The following is a 21,703-nucleotide window of genomic DNA, read 5'->3' on the forward strand; positions in this document are numbered from 1 at the left end:
TTTTTTTTTTTTTTTAATGGGAAATGGGTTAAACACTAATGGCTAGGATATGACAAGAAAAGTGCAGGCAATAAAAGAAAAAAATAGATAAATTGGATTCATCAGAATTAAAAACTTTTGTGTATAAAGGTGAGAGTGAAAAGATAACCTACAAAATGGAGGGAAATACTTGCAAATCATGTATCTTATAAAGGGTTACTATCCAGACTGTGTAATGAACTCCTGCAATTCAACAACAGCAGAACACAACCTATGTCAAAAATGGGCAAAGGACTTAAATAGACATTTCTCTACGTAGGAGGACGTACAGATGGCCAATATGCACATGAAAAGATGCTCCACATCACTAGTCTTAGGGAAATGTAAATTAAACCACATATCCATTAGGATGGCTATTATCAAACAAACAAACAAATAAATAAATAAATAAAATAAGTGTTGGTGAGGATGTGGAGAAATGGGAACACTGTGCACTGGTGGCAGAGTGTAAAATGGTACAGCCACTGTGGAAAACAATTTGGCAGTTCCTCATAAAATTAAAAGTAGAATTACCATATGGTACAGAATTGTAATTTAGGTTTATACCCAAAAGAATTGAAAGCAGGGCCTCACATAGATACTTGCACCTGAGTATTCATAGCAACATTATAATAACCAAAGGTGTGAAAAAGGTAACATCCATCAACAAGTGAATGAGTAAACAAAATATGTATATATGTATATACACATATATATATATGAATATTATTCAGCTTTGAAGGAAATGTTGCTACATGCTACAACTTGGATGAACCTCAAAAATATGCTAAGTGAAATAAGCCAGACATAAAAGGCTATATATTGCATGATTCTGAGTATATGAGATACCTAGAATAGGCAAATTCATACTGAAAGAAAGTAGAATAGAAGTTACCAGGTTTGGGGGAAGGGAGGACTGAGGAATTATTTTTTAAAGAATACAAAGTTTCTGTTTGGGAGGATGAAAAGGTTCTGGAAATGAATGTAGGTGTCAGTTGCACAACACTGTGAATGCACTCAATACCCCAGAACTATACACTGAGAAATGATTAAAATGGTAATTTTTATGTTATGTATATTTATTACAATTTTTAAAAAAGCAAATAGTCTTTGTATAACATTATAAGCATTATTATGGCTGTTATACTATTAACATGTTCTGTTTTTAATGTGCTCTTTTGTTTATTTTGTCACCATATTCTTTGTTATGAATTTGTTGATCACTTATCTATCTTAATACTTATTTTTAAAACAACTAGCAGCCTTCTATTTCATCAGATAATTTCTATTGCTTGAGCTTTAATTATCTAAAGCTTTTGGGTTATTTTGGATAACTGGCTCTTATGATAACATTTGTATGTATATTATTAAAGTAGTAATAGTAGTACTTTTCATTATTAAAAATATAATATGCTCATACTGTTGTTAAGAATTAAGAAATCCAGCTGTTTTAGAAAAGTCTTCCTTCATTGCAGTATTTTGCTTGCAGGATGAAGATGAACTGGATTCTCACACCATGGTGAAGACGAGTTCAGAAAGTGTGGGCACGATGAGGGCCACAAGCACGATGAGTGAAGGAGCCCAGACCATGATTGAACATAATAGTACGATGTTAGAATCTGACTTGGGGACCATGGTTATAAACAGTGAGGATGAAGAAGAAGAAGATGGAACTATGAAAAGTATGTGGCTTTTTCCTATTGAATATTAATTTTCTATTTTGAAAATATACTTCTATAGAAACCAGATAGTAAGGTCTTACTTTTTTAGCCAGTTGTGGAAAATATTCTTTCTTTGCTTTATTTAACAGTAAAAGAATATGGCAGAAATAAACTAAAAACAATTTTTTTTTTAATATAGCAGAAAGCAGCACATCTTTAACTTAGAGTATGGAACTTTTTTCCTCTTGAAGAATGTTAACTGTAATTTAATTGGTAAAGTATTTTAGAGATTAAAAGATAATGTTTCTAGCATTCACCTAGCCAGTTAAAAAAGTGAACCTAAAATTCTGTTCCAATAAATACATAATATTATTTCATGTTTAAATGATCAGTTAAGCCGCAGTGACAGAGGCGTGCAAGCTAAGGGAAGAAATAAAAGTTGAGGTAGGAAAACAAAAAAAGAAACATTAGAAGGAAGGGTCAAGAGACAGGGATACTCATGCATGAAATTCAGTCTGGTGTGTATTTACTACTGCTTGCCACATGTGAGGCACAGTGCCGGAGTGCTAGAGGGGCTAAAGGATGATTAAGACATTCTCTCCGATGTTCATCGCTTACAGAGTGAGGAAGACAGATACTCTCACAGACTAGCACTTCTTTATAATACATATGAATATATTCTGAATATATAATCATATGTACGTATGGCTTTCTAAGATTGCAGTTAACACTGTAGGACATAGTGATTTCAGTTATAGGCAAAAAACAGGTTAATTACCCTCTGACGCATACTGACCTTTCTCTTCCCGCACCACTCTGGGCATGCGTGGTTATTGTTCAAGTCTAAGCACCAGGCAGTTTTCTGCCACACGGGACTGCTTCTACATGACATGGAGGCAGTAACACATGATTTCTTGCATTGTAGAGTCTGGAAAGTTATATTTAAGGGGTTTGCTAATATTGCAAAATGGATATAGATAGAAATTTCTTCTCTGACATTTCTAGGGTTGGTTGGTTGGTTGGTTTGCCTACCTCTTTCCTTTTTGCTACTCCTATGAGCTTATTAAGTCTTACCTCATAGCTTAAAGTCATTTGGCTCACTGCTACTGTTTTCTTCACATAGTCTAGTATCTAGCTGATTATGGTTGTATACATTTGAAAGAGAGGGTCAGGAAGCACAAAATGCAAACAGATTGCCATATAGTTAATCCTGGGGTGGGGGGCGAGGGGTGGTAATTTTTCTATTTCCCACAACTGGTGAGTCTCCTGAGGCCTTGCCCTGGAAAGCAGCATAAGATTGGATTTTCTGAAACTTTTTGGCTAGGCTTCTACTAGGATAGGCTTTTTGCATCCTTAGTGTGCCTATCTACCTACATTGGATAGTTCTGCAGCCTCCAGAGACAGCTAGTGTCATGGTGCAAGTCTTTTCCACAAGCTGATATAATTCTTTTAGTCAAACTTTATGATTCTTAGCAGACCATTTAGAAGATCATTGGTTTAAAAAATGTGTCTCAATGAAATCTAATTCATGTTAGATTGTTATATTTCAAGAAAGAGATATGTGATGATTTATCAGACATTATACTTTAAAATTACATTGCAGATTTCTACATATTTGTATAGTAACTTTTAGCTTTGACAAACAGAAATCATTCACTATATGTTATAATTTTATGTTCTAAGTATGAATTTTTTGGAACAATTATATTATGGAAATCTTATTTCAATATGATCATGTTTGTATGATCATATTATTGAGATCATATTGAAAGCCCATATTTAGGTTGATCAGATAGTAGTTTATACAACTGCTGTTGTTTTATGTACTATAGCAAGTTTTAAATTGAGCCAAGTTTCCATGTATTTTAAGTTTCTGCAATTTAGACATCATTCTGTAATGTGGGACTTTGTGTTCCCCAAAATCTAATCAAATGATGTTAGTGTATCCCCTAGAGATTGTCATACTGTAGTATAGCAATAGTGAAGTTACTGAGGGAGAACTTACTTTTCCTGAAACCGCATAATTACTTTTAGTTTTGTTTTCCCTCACGATCTAAATCTTCTTTACAGATTCTTAGATTAGTTGGTATAGCTCTCAGGTTATGTTATAACAGTCAAAGCCTCATTTGCTAATGTGTCTTTAGCATTTTTGTTCCCTAAATATATTATAGCAATATATTACTTTTAATTTTTAAAAATTTCTAGAATGGCATATTGTGTACTGAGGTTTCTGATTTCTATCACCTTTTCCACTGGAGTTTCAAATGAGTTGCCTGATTTAATATTCTTGTCAATTTAAATTGTTACATATATTTTTTATGCTGTTATCTACAAAGACAGAAATTATAAACCTATTTTCCTTACTTCTGCAAAGTGTGATTATTTGACTTCTAGGAAGCAAAATTATTTAAAAAATCTTTTGAAGGAAAGTGGAGAAAAGTGACAAAAAATATTTAAAATTTTTTCTTTTTTCGGCGTGGACCAAAAGTGGCCATGGACCTTGTTGAGAGCATGTCCCAAGAACTCTCCAAATGTGTTTTCAGCAGTGAATACATTATTTTTACCTTCCTCCTTCCACTCTTCCCATTCACATCTCTCTCAGCCTTTTCATTACCCATGTATGGCCAGGCTTCACCAGGGTAACCAAGAATTTTCACAGCCTGGCACCAGCCAATATTTACACATGGATCTCTACTTCCTTATAAGAATACTTTATCCAAACTGGTCTGTGCCGGTTGGAATTATGAATGGTTGAAAGTAGATATAAGCAAGTTGGTTGACATTAAGAAAATCAACATTTAAGACATTTTATCCTGAAAAATGGTGGGGGAGGGGAGCGGGACGGTACCTGTCAAGATGGCAGAGTAGGTAAATGCTGTGCTTGCCTCCTCCCATGACCACATTAAGATGACAGCTAAATTATAGAACAGTCAGCTTGGAGAACCATCTGAAGACTAGTTGAACAGAAATCCTGTAACTAAGGATATAAGGAAGAGGCCAGATCAAGATTGGTAGGAGAGGTGGAGATGTGAAATGGGCTCATCCCACACTTACGTGTGGTGGTTGAGCATTGGGAGGGTTATCTTGGCTGCGGACGTCACCCTTAAAGAGCGAGGGACCCCAACCCTACAGCAGGGCTCCCTAACCTAGAGTTCCAGTTCTGGGAAGAGGAGTCCTCACAAAATCTGGCGGTGAAAATCAAAAGGAATTCCAACCGTCCAGGTGTGATGGAAGGCAGCTAGAAACCCAGACATCCACTTAAAGGGTCCACACATAGATGTACACACTTGCAGACTCCCTGAGCTCCACTGGAGGGACCACAGCTCAGGAGGTGCCACAGACATACAAGGATAGACTGAGTTGTATGGCTTCAGGGCTAGGGCTGGAGAGACAGCCACCATTGTCCCTGTGTTGAGCCCTCCTGTACACCCTACAAACAGGTGCCATCTTACCTGTTTTGAGCCCTCCCTGCACTGGCCAAATCTAAATCTGCATTGGCCTGGTGAGCTCTGCTCACTTTACCCCAGATAGAGAAAGGCAAATACAGAGAACAAGCTGGTGATTGCCATGTGGGAGGGGTGTTTGGGGGCTGGGCAAAAAAGGTGAAGAGATTAAGAAATACAAACTGGTAGCTATAAAATAGTCACAGAGATATAGAATGCAGCATGGAGAGTATAGTCAGTGGTATTGTGGTGACTGTGTGGTGGGTATGAACTGGTCAGGGGATCACTTGGTAGATTTTATAGGTGCCTGACTACTGTGGTGTGCACCTGAACAGGTTAAGAATCTGCTGTGATCAAATCGATGAGGTAGTAGCGATTATTCCTTTGTGGGAGTGCAGTTGTTTTAAGCAAAGAGAAGACTGGGTCCTTTTACCTTGTTCAGCTTAGATCTACTTAGCTCTGTTTTTATGGTAGAATTTTCTGGTCTTTCAGAGCTGGGGCTGGATCGTTAGCTCTGGCTGCTCAGGGGAAACTATCTTGTGGTGTTTTCTGGTGAAGAGCCATACTCTCCAGTCAAGTTAGAGGCTGTGTTTCGTGGCTTTAGCTACTCTCTTACTTATATCCTTAACTCCTCTACCCTACTGATCTTTTCACCTTTTCTTGGTGAAATGTGACCACGGATCGCTCTTCTTGTCCATCCTCTCTGCATCTTCATTGTGGCTGCTGAGTGCTGGTGGAGACAGTCTCACATGTGCACAGATGAGGACCACCAGCCCACAGCCTTCGGCCCCACTGGGCCCTCAGAATTTCCCTGTCAGCCTGTGTGTCTCTGCTCGGCTCTTTCTCATACTGCTGAGTAGCTATTTCAGACCTTCACTAAATCACTTCCTGCCATCTCTCCTCTCATTTTCAGAGATGACCTTGCTTCTTACTTCCAGGAGAAAATTAAACATTTTCATGTGAGAATATAGAGAAGCCGGATAGGTGTTTTAAACCTGGACTTTGTAATAAGATAGGAAAATTAGAGTCATCCTTAACTTCTCTTTCTTCCCTTGCCCCCTCATTGAATTAACATCAAGTCTCATCAGTCTGCCTCCTAAATATCACTTCCCTCTTCTCATCTCTGCTTGCATTACTCTAGTGTAGGTGCTCACAGTTTCTCACTCCTAAGGCCTCCTAATGGATCCCATGCCTCTAGTTTGGTCCGCTGCCCTCCATACGGATCTCATCATCTCTCCTTTGCTTTTGGCCCTCCAGTTACTCCCCATTGCTCTTAGTATAGAGCCCAACATGAGTTAAAAGGCAGTAAGTGCTCTGGTCTCTGCTTACATTTTTGTTCTCATTTCTCAGTATACCTTCTTCCAGCTCCTCAGCTCTTAAAATGCTCATCCTTACCTTTGGGCCTTTTCGCAGCCAAAATGTCTCTGTTTTGCACTGACCAATACCTCGCTGTTTGGATTCCTGCCTCTTTGGCTAATTTATATTCTCTCAGGCTCAGTCAAGAGAATAGAGGTAAATGTCTCAGGTTACAGCTATCAGTAATTGAGGGTCTAGTATGGGCCAAACATTGTGCTCAGGACTTCGCATGCATTATTTTATTGACTCCTAACAAGGGCCCTGTAAAATAGAATTGTCACTACCATTTACCGCTAAGGAAACAGACTTGGGAATCATGAATGATTTATTCAAGATTTCATAGCAAATAATTGGTAGAACCAGTATACAGACCGAGGTTTGACCCCAGAATCACATCACTACTCTGGGACTGGTAAGCTTGATGTCCCTCTTGGGCAGGATTCTAAAACATATGTGAGTTCTTTAGGAAAGGAGACCTGGATCATTATAAGTCATCTCAGGTTAAATGGGAACAAATATATCAGAATAATATAATTTCCTTTTTTTTTGACAGCATCGCTAAAATTCTAGATCAAAGAAAAGGCAGGGTTTGGGTTTTGTGTCTTAGGATTTTGGAAGAGTACTTGACAAGGTATTTGATGATATCCTTGTAAACACTGTATAGTTGAGAGTTCTGTTATAAGGTTTGAATGATTATACCCAATGGGCTTGTGTCAGTCAGAGTTTATTGGAGGAAACAGAAACTACTCTAGGTATTTTAAATATACAGAGATTTAAGTAGGAGATGCGGATATTAATAAAATCAATGGGAAGGTTGAAGGAGAGGGCTGTGTAAGCTAGGCCTCCAAGACTGACTCTCCCAACACCACAAAAGTGACCCTGTGTGCTACTACTGCTGTAATCGGAAAGATAATGAGTCCAGAGGCTGCCACTGGCACTGCTGAGTTCAATAACCCAAATTGATTTCAATCTCTGTTGCTATTCAGGGATTAGAAAGCTACCACTTGCCACTACAACCACCCCTTAGCACCTGTGAGACTGGTGACTGGATGTTGACATGCTGCTGTAAAAAAAAGAAAAAGAAAAAGAAAAAAAACCCATGTCTCCATAACTGTGCTTGCCAGATGGAAATAACTGCGGTAACAGCCTCGTGGCCTCCGCCTCATTTCTTGTCTTCCTGGTTGTGAAAAAGTACAATTATCCAGGATAAGGTGTAGGGAGTTCTGGAAATGCAGTGTTGAACTCTCCAGCCTCTACAAAAAGAAGACTTACCAGAGGCATTGGCACAGTGTTAAATAACAAATTGTTGTCAACCAAAGAGTTCTCAGTATGTGCTTTAGGGCTCATGCCTCAGCCTTAGCTAGTTCAACATTTTTTATAGAAACTTGGATAAAGCTGTAGAATGAAAGTTCATTAGAATTTCAAATAACATAAAGTGGGGCAAAATAAAAATATATTCTGAAACAGAATCAGGATCTTAAGAGATCTCCACAGACTGGAGCAGTGGCAGTGCAGTGGCCTCGATTTATAAGATAAACCCTGGTTTTGGGTCTATATAACTAACATTACCATAGCAGTAGACCCTTGAAGAAGATGCTAGTTCTGTAGACCAGAGCAGGGCTTGGGCATCTTTATTTTAAAAAGTAAATTTAAAAACAAAAACAAAAACTCTATAAGTACTTCTAAGGTGTAGCTAAGACTCATAATCACTTTTGAACAAAGAAATAAGCAGCTTCTCTCTACTCTCAGTGCCTAGACCTCACCTGGAATATTTAGAAAGGATGGAGACACAGCAGAACACATTCAGCAGAGATCGCGCTGGCTGGTGAAGTAGTGGAGACCACGTTGTATTAAGACTGGGTGGAGGAATCACTGGTCATGTTTAGGTTGTATGTTGTTTACTTATATTAGCCTTTCATAACTATTAATGATTAGATACTGGGTTAAATAATTTTAATTGAGTACATATTTTTAAAATTTCTCCTTTGCATGTACTTTTAAAATCACATAGTGATTTTAATATGTCACAGTTTATTGTTTCATTTTGGACAGTACTTAGATGTAGTTTCACTTAATTACTAAGAGAGAATAAATTAGGGGCTTCTTCAGAGTTTTAAGAGTTTATCCTGGAAATAAATTCTAGGTTGATTTAAAAAAAATTTAGGAGAGATACCAGGAAGGGAAGACTGCCCATTTAGGTATTCCTGCTCATCTCCCTGAACAAAATTGGATGAGACCCTTTGTTTGGAGCAACACTTTCATGCCCCATGCTTAGTCACATCTCTCCCAGCTCTGGTTCAGATCCTTCTCCTCCTTGCTTTCAAAATCTATTTCAGGAAAGGTCATATATGCAGATACCAATGTTTAATAATGTTTAATGTTCATGAGATATTTACATTTTTTTTCCCAAAAATTACATAGCTTCGAGCCAAAGAAGTAAATTGGTAAGGATAGAACTTGCGATGCCAGGATAGTAGAGTGTGTAGGATGATTCACTTTCCAGTTTCTCCAGAGATCTTACCACCCTTTCATGAAAAACTGTTGTATGCATCTTTAATTGGTAACATTAATCTTGCCCATGCATAGCAATAAAGGTGAGAACAGTAAACTGCAGATCCCACTCGCAGCTGGATGCAAATACCTAAAGTATTACTGGGCAATGAGAAACCCTTCATTTTCTCTACAGAGGTACTAAAGTGTGGCTACAGTGGTTTGGAGTCACTTGTGGGTACTGGATATGGTCTGCTCTTTTGTGTCTTCTTGGTCTGTGGAATGTTTAATGATGTGTGACCAAGCTCATTCATATAGGTATTTTGGTCTTAGGATAGATACCTCTTTTACTAGCACAGAGCATAGACAAGCATGTAAATATTAGTCTTCCTTGTACAAATGAAAATTTGTCTTTCTTGTAAAGGCCTCTGAAAAAAAGGGTTTCCACAGACACACAGTGGTTATTACAATGCTCATTACTCACTCAGGAAATCATTCTTTTTATTTAACTAAAATCCTTGGACTTCAATATGTCTGTTTCCTTTATTCTGCCCTCATTGGGGATGGAAAACAGCTGGTCACTATTTTCTGTGCAAGAACCTTTCAGATATACTTGGATACTTATTAAATTGTATCCTTAGACTTTTCTTTTCCTGGCTAAACCATTTCAGTCTCTTTAACCTTTGTGCAGGTATTATTTTCTAAGCTTTTAATCTTTTTTATGAATAGCCTCTGGATCTTCTCTATGTTGTCTCTATCCTCCTCAGTTTTAAAATACAATCTGAAGTTAAGACAAAGCTAATGTCAGTAGCTTCTGTATTAACATGCTGTTTATATATATATATATTCCCCGCCCCCCCACCCCGATTATACTCTTGGTAATAAATTAAAGGACAAATTTCCAAGATCATTAACCAGGTGGCTCACCCATCTTAAAAGATTTTTAGAAGAACAAATTAGGTAATATTCATAAATCCCTTTGTTATTGAAATATATTATGCTAAAGTTATGATTGTTATTTCATTCCCTACACTTGATTATCTTTGTCATAATCATGCTATGAAATTAAAAATTAAATTTTGAAAGTATTTTAAAAATTTCTTTATATATTTGAATTTCTATGAAGACTTTTCACCTGTTTAGAAGATGTGCAAATTAAGAAAGTTAACGAATAATTGTGGGTGGACTAGCATATTTTCTAAAGGTGTTATATTCACACAATTTAGTTTCCTTGTATATGTTTGGCAGAATGTGATAGAAAGGGAAAACAATTTTTTTCTTTAAAATTTCATATGCAAAAAAGGGATTGCATAGTGATTATTTTATTCTTTATTGCTAATGGGTTTTTGGTTCCACTGCAAGTAGTTGAAAGAATTGGCAAAATTAAGGAACAAGGTGATTTCGAACATTAAATATATTATTAAAATAAAAAAATATTTTTATAAGCTAGGGTCAGTTCAGCTGTAACTAGAGAAATTGATGTCAGTTTTCTGTGATTATTCTTTCTGTTTTAAAAAAATGTATTTGCCATAGCAACTATAATCACATGTGACAGTGGTTACTATCTTGAAATTTCCTGCTTCACTCTCCTGTTAAAGGGCCTACTATTTTTTTCTCTTTCTTAAAAAACAAATTATAAGTCAAAAACATCCCTTCTGTTGTGAATATCTTTCTCCTTGGAGACTTGACGGCACACTGCGGGCATGTGTTTCATATTGTATAGTTAAATATCACTGAGCAGTTACAGCTGCCCACTTCCATTAACTTTTAAAACAAACATAACCTATTTTCCTCCTCAGAAAATTTTTTAAATTGTTTTTTAAATTCTTTGTGTGTAACAAAGATATACTCTAAATGTTAATGTTTTAAATTAAACAATGGAAAATATGTAGATGTACAAGCACATACATTTCAATAAAAAATTATGTCAGTCTATCTTGTTCTGAAGTCATCTGAAAAGAAACATCTAATGGAATAGACTGACTGTCTTCTTTTATGTAAGTTGATTTTTTAGACATTTGTTATTTTAAAATAACAAAATGTTTATTTCTAACCTAGGAATAGGTTATTTTCCAAAATTTTGACTGTAGAACCCAACAGGAATTTTACCATAGATTTTTAGGTTAGCCTGTAAAAGACCCTTGAAACTGTAATATATCAGAAATGTAGTGATAATTAAACCACTATATAATGGTGGAGGTTTCAAATTGAGGTGTTCCTTTAGTAAAACTGAAAATTGCTGCTCCTACCCCTTCCTACGTCCTCTATTTGGGAATAGAAGTGTATCAGTTAGGGTCTGAATTTGGCTATATGGACCAGAAAACCCAAGTAATAGTAGTTTAAACAAAATAGAATTAATTTACCTCATTTAATGAGAAATCCAGCAGCAGATTATCCTTGCATTGGCAGAGTGATTTCATAATGTCATTAGACAGAGATCCTTTCTGTGATATCATCATTAGGGTATTATTCTTGTTTTCTTACAGAAAAACTAAATAGTAAGCCATCAAATCTGCATTCCAGGCAGGAGTAAGGAGCAAAGAGAAATGGGTGGCACCTATATCAAGAAAATAGAGTTTTCCTAGAAATCCTCATCTTAGGTGTCAATGGCCAGAATTGTGTTACATGGCCACTCCTCCCTATAAGAGACACCTTGCCACCTCGAGGGAGGGCCTACAGATGTTAAGTAGGCAACTTTTTCACTTTGAGACACTAGGACACTAGTGGTATCCTGGGAACCTCCTGACTGGAGTAGGTTGGGAGCAGCACAGGACCACTGGGGATAGAAGAGTAGATTGCCGGAATAAAATTCCTTAGTAATTTCCTTTTCGTCTTTAGCCAGTCTAGGGATTGGTCTGCCTCTTCCCTTTCTATTTCCACTACTTTTTTCTTCTAATTGGACTTTTATTTCTCTGACTCTGCAGAAGAGAATACTGTTTTTCAGTCGTTTCCTTGCTCTCGCAGTCTGCCCAGCCCATCTTTCTCTTTGTTGTGAAGGTTTTTATAAGATTAAAGTTTTCCCCATTTTATTCTCTGTAGTGGAAAAGCGGCTTTTGAGATTTTATTTTTCTTCTCCTTTTCAATGCATGTTACTATTCTTGAAATGTAGGCTGTGTTAGAGTAGCTGCCTATTGATCTAAGCCTTCCTTTAAGGCATTATTCCCCCACCCCCATAAGTGTAAGTTTCCAATAGGGAAAGATTAGTGTTCCATTTACTCAGATACAGAGGTCTGAATTAAGAGTCATTGGTATATCAGAAGACCATTATTTCATTACAGCACCAGGGTATTAGTAAAGATTCTGGGGTAAAGAGTTACATACTTTCTAGTTGAGGAGAAAGCAAAGACGACTTAACTAGAGTCTGCAGTGAAGCCAGCCTGACTGGAGGGAAAAGAGCAGCGTAGGCCTAGCCTGAAGGGCGGGGGCTGAGGAAGGGCACTGGCACTGATCAGGGGGTGCTCTTTCCTTCAGTGGATTAGTAGTGCCATAATGTGGTTTTGTTTTGTTTTGTTTTTACAAAAGCACCTCCATAAGCTGAATTTATTTTTTAAAGAATGCTATCTAGAAATTTACTTCAATGAAACATTTTCTTTACGTTTGTCAGATGTAGTTCATAATGGTAAAATTCATGAGCTTCTTACTTTAGGAGCAGTTATTTCCCAAAGAAACCATTTTTACTCTCTTCTCTGATTCTGATTTTACTATATAAACATCAATAACCCTTGTATATCAAACGGTCAAGTTTTTAGATATCTTTATGCATGTGATCCATTTTAAGTTTAGCTGATTAAAATGAGAACTTACAACACAAATAGATACGCAGTTCTATTACAAAATTACTCTTTTCTTAAAAAAAAAAAAAAGAATATCGATCAAAGCCTTCCTTTAAGGCATTATATCCCCACCCCCATGATTTGATTTGCTCAATTATTTTGTAGAAAATTTGTTGAGCTATACTTGTAGTATTTTATTATTCTCATAAAAAGGTCAAAGGTGGAGAATAATTGAGGATAAATTCCTGGACTCTGTTTCAGAATAAAAGGTTGCCATAGGAACCAGATTTCAGTTCTGAAGATAGAGAAAGATGTCTTATAATGATGAAACTCAGAGACAAATCAAGGGTTCTTACATCTTTTGAAAATGTTAATGGAATGTATGTGTCCAGTCCAAATGTCAGTAATGTAACCTTGTCAAATTAATCAATTTCTTTATTTAACAAAAAGAAAGTTGAAGATAAAATACCATAAATACAAAATCTTTATATAACATTTATTGATCGTTAAAATATTATACCTTTTCTCCCATATATTTTATTCATTTGTGACATACTAGTAAAGCCTGATCGACAGGAAATCTTAAGGTGGCTCTGGCTGATATCTTGATCAAATCCCTAAGGAGTTCCTTTTTCATCAGTTTTGTATGTGGGATATGAAAGTGTTCTAACTTCTGAAGGTTTACTGTGAACATTGGTGTTTTATACTATCCTAATTTTGATGGAATGTTTCAGTATCTTTTCAGTGGGTATCATTTGGGTCCCATATGTCTTGTCACACTTACTTTCAAATCTTCTAAAGCCTGAGCAGCTCTAGTTGGAGAATAAGTCTTCAGATAAACAGTTTTTTTTCCTATTTTTCCACTAATATATGAATATTCTGAATGTCAGATTCCTTTGACTCTACTAGGACAGATCATACTGAAATTGTAGTCACATAATTTTTCAAATTTATTATGCCAGTATACAGTTGTTAATAATGAAATAAATACTAGTAGTCTCTACTCATTCAAAAGTCATGATGTTGAAAAACAATATACCATCTCTTTAGCTCCTCCTTATGGCCATCAATGTTGAACATCTGTATGTAGTCAGAACCACTCGCTGATGGTCATAGTTATTTGTGAAATTATTTGGGTAAAGGATTTGGGTTCTTTTATTAAGGAATTTATACTAGTTTAATGAAAAGATAAAGATAGAAACATTTAAAAGACATAATTCATGGGCTGAAAATAAAAAACAAACATTTTTGCTAATAATTATATTATTCATGTTTACTTATATTATACAATAATGATTTACTTGAGTAGAGATAGGCTCAACCATCAAAACACCCATAAGAAAATGAAAAAGAAATAAGATCACTTGCAAATAGGATCTGTACATGTATAAAGGAAAACTTCCTCTCAAAGAGATGTTTGTCACCCATGTTCATAGCAGCATCATTCTCAATAAACAAAAGTGGAAGCAACCTAAGTGTTCATTGATAGATGAATGGATAAAAAAAAATGTGATAGATATGTATCATGGAATATTATTTAACTTAAGGAGGGAATCTGACACATGCTACAGCATGGATGAACCTCGAAGACATTAAGCTAAGTGAAATGAGCCAGTCGTAAAAAGACAAAAACTGTATTGATTACACTTATATGAGATAGCTAGAGTAGTCAAATTCATAGATACAGAAACTGGAATGGTAGTTTCTGGGGTTGGCAGGAAGGGGAGAATAGAGATTTGTTGTTTAATGAGTATAGAGTTTCAGTTTTGCAAGATGAAAAGAGTTCTAGAGATGGATGGTGGTGATGGTTCCACAACAATGTGGATGCACTAACACTACTGTACCTTTAAAAATGGTTAATAGGATCAATTTCATGTGTATTTTACCATAGTTTAAATATATATATATAATGAAGTCAATAAAAACTTTTGATAAAGTCATGTCATGTTGACAATGAAGTGAAAATTTTCATATGAATACTGCCATTATCAATCTCTCTTATATCCTTCCTTACCTGAGCAAATTCACTTAAACTTCAAAGCCACCAAATAATGCACACAGAGATCTAAAAGCTAGAGAAAGTAAAGGGGAGGTAAGATGCTTGCTTGCCAAACAACTTCCTTTATTTTATTTTAGTTTTTAGGCAAGGCAACCCTTGGTTGACCTCACAGACTGCAAGGACCTTGTCAGCTTACAATCCCTTATTTTTTATTTTTTATGCCTATAGAACTAGTCTTCCTAAGTGGTCTCCTATATCCAAGTACTAACCAGGCCCAACCCTGCATAGCTTCCAAAATCAGACGGGATCGGGCTTGTTCAGGCTAGCATGGCCATAGACCTTTTATTTTAATTTAAACAATTCCATATTCGCTGATTTACCACATAGACTAGGCATCAGTTCAGTTCCATCTCATAATTCCTAAAGAGTAAAAATAAAGATTTTTAGCACTGTATTTTTTTGACCAAAATTAACTTACAGCTCATCCCGAGCCAACAATGTTACTTAGTTGTGATAATGGTAATGATAGTTTTAAGTTGCATTGATTCTGTTACAGATGCATTCAATCGATTGGCCAGATTACTATTAGTAATATTAACTCCGATGGAGAGACTGGAATGTCTCTATAGGTAAGTAAACAAAATGATGACGCGTCAGAAAAACATGTAATATAAAGGTAACTGGAGGTGTTGCACCTGGAAAAAAACAATCAAGACAGAAGCCATTTATCTCTCTTTTCAGATATTTGATGAACTGGTATAGGAAAGAGGAATTTACTTGGAATATGAGTGTAAATTACAGAAGAACAGCTTTCAAGGTCATAATTAAAAAAATACTTTTGTAACTTAGAGTTGCGCAACAGGCTTTCTTATGGGGTAGTGTACTTCCCATTATAGACTGTATGTGAGTACAGGAATGGTGAAACGTTTAAGAAGAAGGTATGTCACTTACTATCTGGAGAACTGTACAGAAAATATCTTTGTGGTGGCCTATGGGACCTTTTTTTGGAACTCTAGGGCTTTAAGGAATTCAGTTTGAAAACCAGTGATCAAGACCATACCAGCCAGATGAAAAAAATCTAGTTATGACAAATGTTTATTTTCCATTTTAGTCAGTGTAGAAAATGATTCTAAGCAGAAGAATGACACAGTTTGATTTGGATTTCGAAAGAAATTGTTATCAGTATGAAACTGAAAACTGGATGAAGTAGGGAGACAAGTTTGAAGGTTGCTGCAATGGCCTTGGCAAGAAATGATTAGGAGCTAAAAAGAGGATAGCAGTGGTAGGTAGAGGAAAAGGGGTTAGATTTAAACAGTTGTATAGAGAAGTAGAATTAAAAAGACCTAATAATCACTGTTGTGTGATGGGAAGTGAGGAATCTGGGTTAGTTCTTCATGTCACTTTGGCAGTTGAGTAAATAATGTTGACTTTATAGATGAACAGTGGGTTTGCAGGGAAAGACCTTGAATTTAGCTTTAGAACTGTTAAGTTAACTCACCTCAGATCCAGTAGTCTAATAGTAAGCAATGGGAAAGTCAGATATAGAACTTAGGAGCAAGTTCTGGGTGGAGAAATAGAGTTGGGAGTCACAGGTACTGACAGACGAAACCATGGGAGTCCAGGAGGAAGTGGAATTAGCTAGAAGGACTATGAGGAAGCAAAGAGATATAAGAGGAACCTGGGTATGTCCTTATAACTTCTTATACCTGATAGTGGTATACAGTGACAATAACAATGCAGGCTTAAATATTTCAAAATAATACAGGTTTTAAAATTTTATTTTCTTTGACAGATTTCAAATACATCTGAAATAATTTTAAATAAAATTATGATAAAGATTCTGCCAAAATTTTGAAATCTTTCTACAATCTAAGAATATTGTGGATCTCTGCCTAATCATTAGTAGAATTTTTATTTAAATATATCCAAATTTTTATTTGGATATATTCATTTTTTCATTCTTGTCTTATTTTATTTTGTCTTTCATTAAAATGACTATGTTGGCTTTGAATCTGACCAGTGCAAGTTTATTATATTACTCAATAAAAAATTATACTTAATAAAGATCATACTTCTTTAAATGTAAGAACTTATACCCTCCTTATGTTCTTTGTTTACTTAAGGAAATGCAACTGCACCACAAGTACAAAGACCGTCTTTTATGGACTACTTTGATAAACAGGACTTCAAAAATAAGAGTCATGAAAACTGCAATCAGAACATGCATGAACCCTTCCCTATGTCCAAAAATGTTTTTCCTGATAACTGGAAAGTTCCTCAAGATGGAGACTTTGACTTTGTAAGTACATTTTAATTCTCTTATTTATGTTTTGTCCCTCTTTATTTTATTGTCACATTGAGAAGCTTAGTTGTATGTGTGTGTATAAAATTATAGACTGAATGTGAGTATAGGAATGGTGAAATTTAGTTCCCTTATAGAAATGTACTTGCAGAGAAATGTAAATAGTTGATTATAGTTAAATAAATCATAGCCCACATTTAAAGAAATATTTTAGACTCTTTAAAATTAAAATGACAACTATTTCAAAAGATGTTTTTAATACAAATATGAAATACTTCTGACAGTAAATTAATTTCTAAAACAAATGATGCAAAGACATTTATAACATAGACATGGAAAAATTTGCCTCAACTTTGAAGGTTAACTGAGGCAAGTATTAATTCCAGTTGGTTTGTCAGAAATAAAGTCCTATTCTGTATCTAGTTAGCATATAAACTTCAATATAAAACTATACCTTAACACCTCTTTCATTGCATTTTCCCTTTATTTCTTTTGCCTTGCTCCTTTTTATTTCTTTTTTAAAGAATGCATGTAATACAGATAAACAGTTTTAAAGCAGCTCTTTCCACATCTTGAGAGAGTAAATTCTCAAAATGAGTTCTTGAATGAAATAGAAATTTTTGTGGAGTAAATTTCCACTTTAGCATATTTAAATAGTATGTTACTTTTCATATTATTCTGTAAGATTTTTCTACATAAAGTAACTACAGTTCTTTATAACTATATTTATTAATGAGTACATTTGCTTATAAGTAAATAAAATTATAGATATATAGATCTTTAAAATTTTTAAGTAATATTAAGTCATTTTGCTTAGTCAACATGTCTCTAAATGCTTTGGGATTACAAATATTCTTAATGTTAAGTACTTTTCTCCTAAATGTTGTGATCATTTGAGTTTTTAATAATCAATAATAAAGTTTCAAAATCTTTCCTCACTAAATTTAGTACTAATTGCTAGCAAATATTAGTAATAGCATAGGTTAACCAAAAAACATTAATTATAGTATCTACTTACTATTTTTCAATTTTGAAGTTATAAATTAAAAAGTAAAATCTGTATTTCTGTAGTTCTTGTAAGATTTCACTTTAAGCTATCTACTTTTTAAAAAATTCTAAATTATTTAGAATGCTGACATTCAAGCTTTAAATCATTCATGGACATGATGAATTATGTAGAATATTTAGCTTCAAAGTACTCTGTCTTGTCTCAGTTGGAATAAATCTTAATAGCCTCTGGGAAACAGTTTGAAATGAACTACGAAGTAATGAATCATTATTAAGAAATAGCAAATAAAATTTTTTACTTCTGTTTCGGTTAGTTTTTGCGACCACCCCCAAAACTTAATGGCTTAAAATAATTTTATTTGCTCATACTTTTGTGGATAAGCAATTTGACTAAATTCAGCTGAAGGTTCTTTTGCTGGTCTCACCTGAGGTGTCGCCAGTGGCTGCAGTCACCTGGCAACCTGAGTGGAGCTGAATGATCCAAAATTACCTCACTCATGTGTCTGGCAGTCGTGCTGACAGTTGGCTAGGCCATATGACTCTATCAAGCAAGCCTGGGGTTTTCATGTGGCAAAGGAGCCTGCTGTGAGGATAATAGTAGAAGCTGTAAGACCTCTTGAGACCTATGCCTAGAATCTGCACAGTGTCCATTTATAATAGCATCAAAAAGAATGAATACTTAGGAAGAATTGTAACCAGGGGAGTGAAAGACTTGTACACTAAAAACTGCAAAACGTTGCTGAAAGAAATTAAAGAAGACAGCAAAACATGGAAAGACATCTCATGCTCATGGATTGGAAGACTTAATATTGCTAAGATGTCAGTATTGTTTAAAACAATCTGTAGATTTAATGTAAGCTCTATAAAAATCCGAATGACTTTTGTTTGTAGAAATAGAAAAAATCCATCCTAAAATTCATAAAGAATTTTAGGGGGCTTGAATAGTCAAAACAATCTGAAAAAAGAGAAAGTTGGAGGTATCATACTTCCTGATTTCAAAACTTACCGTAAAGCCATAGTAATCAAAACCAAAGCTACAGTAATCAAAACACACAGACATATAAACCAATGGAGAATAGAGAGTCTAGAAATAAACATATATAGTCAGATGGTTTTTGACGAGAGTACCAAGATCATTCAATGAAGAAAAAATAATCTTGTCAACAAATGATGCTGGGAAAACTGGATATCCATATGCAGAAGAATGAAGTTGAGTCTTTACCTCATACCCTATACAAAAATTAACTAAAAATGAATCAAAGATCTAAACATAACAAACCATAAAACTCCTTGAAAAAAACATAGGGGAAAAGCTTCATGACATTGCATTTGATGATGATTTCTTAGATGTGATACCAAAGCACAGGCAACAAAAGAAAAAAATAAATAAATTGAACTATTGCAAAATTACAACTTTTGTGCATCAAGGGACACTATCTAGAGAATGAAAAGGCAGCCCAGTCAATGGGAGACATTTGCAAATTATATATTCAATAAAGTGATAACATCCTGGATATATAAAGCACTCCTCCATCTCAAGAACAACAAAAAAATTAACAAATGAAAAGATGCTTAATATCACTAATAGGTAGAGAAATGCAAATCAAAACCATGAGGTACCACTTCACACCCATTAAGATGGCTATTGTAATTACACACATCACACACACACACACACACAATAACAATAACACATATACTAGGTAGGGAGAAGTTAGTGAGGATGTGAAGAAGTTGGAACCCTTCCTTGTGCACTGTGGGTGGGAATGTAAAATGGTTTAGCTGTTGTAGAAAACAGTATGGCATTCCTCCAAAAAATTTAATGGAATCACCATGTGATCCTGTAATTCTGCTGGGTGTATGCCCAAAAGAAGAGAACGCAGGAACTCATATTTGTACATCCACGTTCATAGCAACATTATTCACAATAGCCAAAAGGTGGAAGCAACCCAAATGGCCATAAAATGTGGTATATACATACAGTGGAATAGTATTCATCCTAAAAATGAAAGAAATCCTGACATGTGCTATAACGTGGACGAACCTTGAAGATATTATGCTAAACGAAATAGCCAGTCACAAAAGGACGTATACTGTGTGAGTCCACTTACATAAGATACCTAGAGTAGTCAGATTTGTAGAGATCGGAAGTAGAATGGTAGTTGCCAGGGGCTGGAATGAGAGGGGAGATGGGGAGTTACTGTTTAACAGGCATAGAATTTGTTTTGCAAGATGGAAAAAGTTCAGGATGGATAGTCATGATTGTTGCACAACAATATGAATATGCTAAATTCCATTGAACTGTACACCTAAATGATTAAAATGGTGGATTTCAACTTACATGTATTTTACCACAATAAAAAAGTAAATAAAAGGGAAAAAATATTTGCATAGTGTAACTTCTACCATATTTTGTTAGTCAAAATATGTCAGAAGGCCAGTCTGGAATCAAGATTTTGGAATCCTATCTGAAAATTCCAAAATTTGTTAGAAAACAAATTTAAGAAATGTTCTACTTTCTGCTTTAGTATCTGCTAAGCACTATGGAGATATATATATATATCTTAATTTTTTAAATTAAGAAGACAAGATATAAATTAAGTATTAAGTTGTAATCCAGAGCAGTACTTCAGATATCATATGGTTTTGCATAAGAGGCATACTCAGTAAAGGCTGGAGTAGTTTATGAAATTATACTGTTGTGGAGGGAGATTTTGTTTAAGCTTTGAAAGATGGACAGCAGGAGGGAATGCAGGCACTACAAAGAATGATGCATGTAATAAAAAGCTTCGATATAGGAAACTACAAGTTGTATTGGGTAACAATGAAGTAGAAACCTTCAGGTTCATTTGGAACAATATGGGAGATAAGGTGGAAATGATCAGATGGTAGAAGCCGTGAGTGAAAGATTGCAAAGTCTGAATTTGTATTTCATAGATTGTAGAAAACCATTGAAAGTTTTTAAGCTGGAGAATGACATGATGAAGTGTTTTAAGAATATTAATCTTAATGGCTGGATTTGATTGAAAGGAAAAGACGAGAGATGGGGAAACCAGTTATGTGAAATAGGCTTGAAATAATGTAGACTGTCCCTGACTTACTATGGTTTGACTTAACGACTTTTCAACTTTAGATGGTGTGAAAGTGATATGCATTCAATAGAAACAGTACTTCAAATTTTGAATTTTGATCTTTTCCAGGGCTAGCGATAAGTGATATGAGATCTTCTCATGATGCTGGGCAGCAGCAGCGAGCCACAGCTCCCAGTTAGGCATGCCGTCACTAGAGTAAACAGCGAATACTCTCCAGTGTACTGTGTTGCCACATTTGCGTTCTGAGCATGTTTAAGGTAGGCTAGGCTCAGCTATAGTGTTTGGGAGGTTAGGTGTATCAAATGTATTTTTGGCTTACAATATTTTCAACTTATGAAAAAAAAAGGAGAATGTCCTCACAATAGGAAAGAGGCTTCAACAAATGCTATAACTAGATCCTGTTTTTCCAGGATAATTTCTTTTCTGACTTATGCAGGGCATGTAGCCTTAAAAGGGAAATGAGGGGACGGACAGAGGGACTAGGGCAGTTCCTCCTTCCCCAACATTTACCAAACCTGTCAACTGGAACTGCTCAACCCCTCATCACTTTGAGGAAAGTGG

General features: G+C 35.4%; 1 protein-coding gene across 4 annotated transcripts in view; it reads left to right on the plus strand.

Annotated features, from left to right (window-relative positions):
- STK3 (serine/threonine kinase 3) overlaps positions 1-21,703 on the plus strand; it is a 275,022-nt gene that overhangs the window by 183,160 nt on the left and 70,159 nt on the right. For all 4 annotated transcript variants that reach the window (XM_039853759.1, XM_039853757.1, XM_039853758.1 and 1 more), the window contains 2 exons: positions 1,508-1,700; positions 16,864-17,039. In XM_039853759.1, coding sequence (XP_039709693.1) covers positions 1,508-1,700; positions 16,864-17,039 — 369 coding nt within the window. The remainder of the gene's footprint in view (positions 1-1,507; positions 1,701-16,863; positions 17,040-21,703) is intronic.

This window comes from Pteropus medius, unplaced genomic scaffold, assembly GCF_902729225.1.
Source record: "Pteropus medius unplaced genomic scaffold, Ma_sr-lr_union100, whole genome shotgun sequence".
Classification (NCBI taxonomy): domain Eukaryota; kingdom Metazoa; phylum Chordata; class Mammalia; order Chiroptera; family Pteropodidae; genus Pteropus; species Pteropus medius.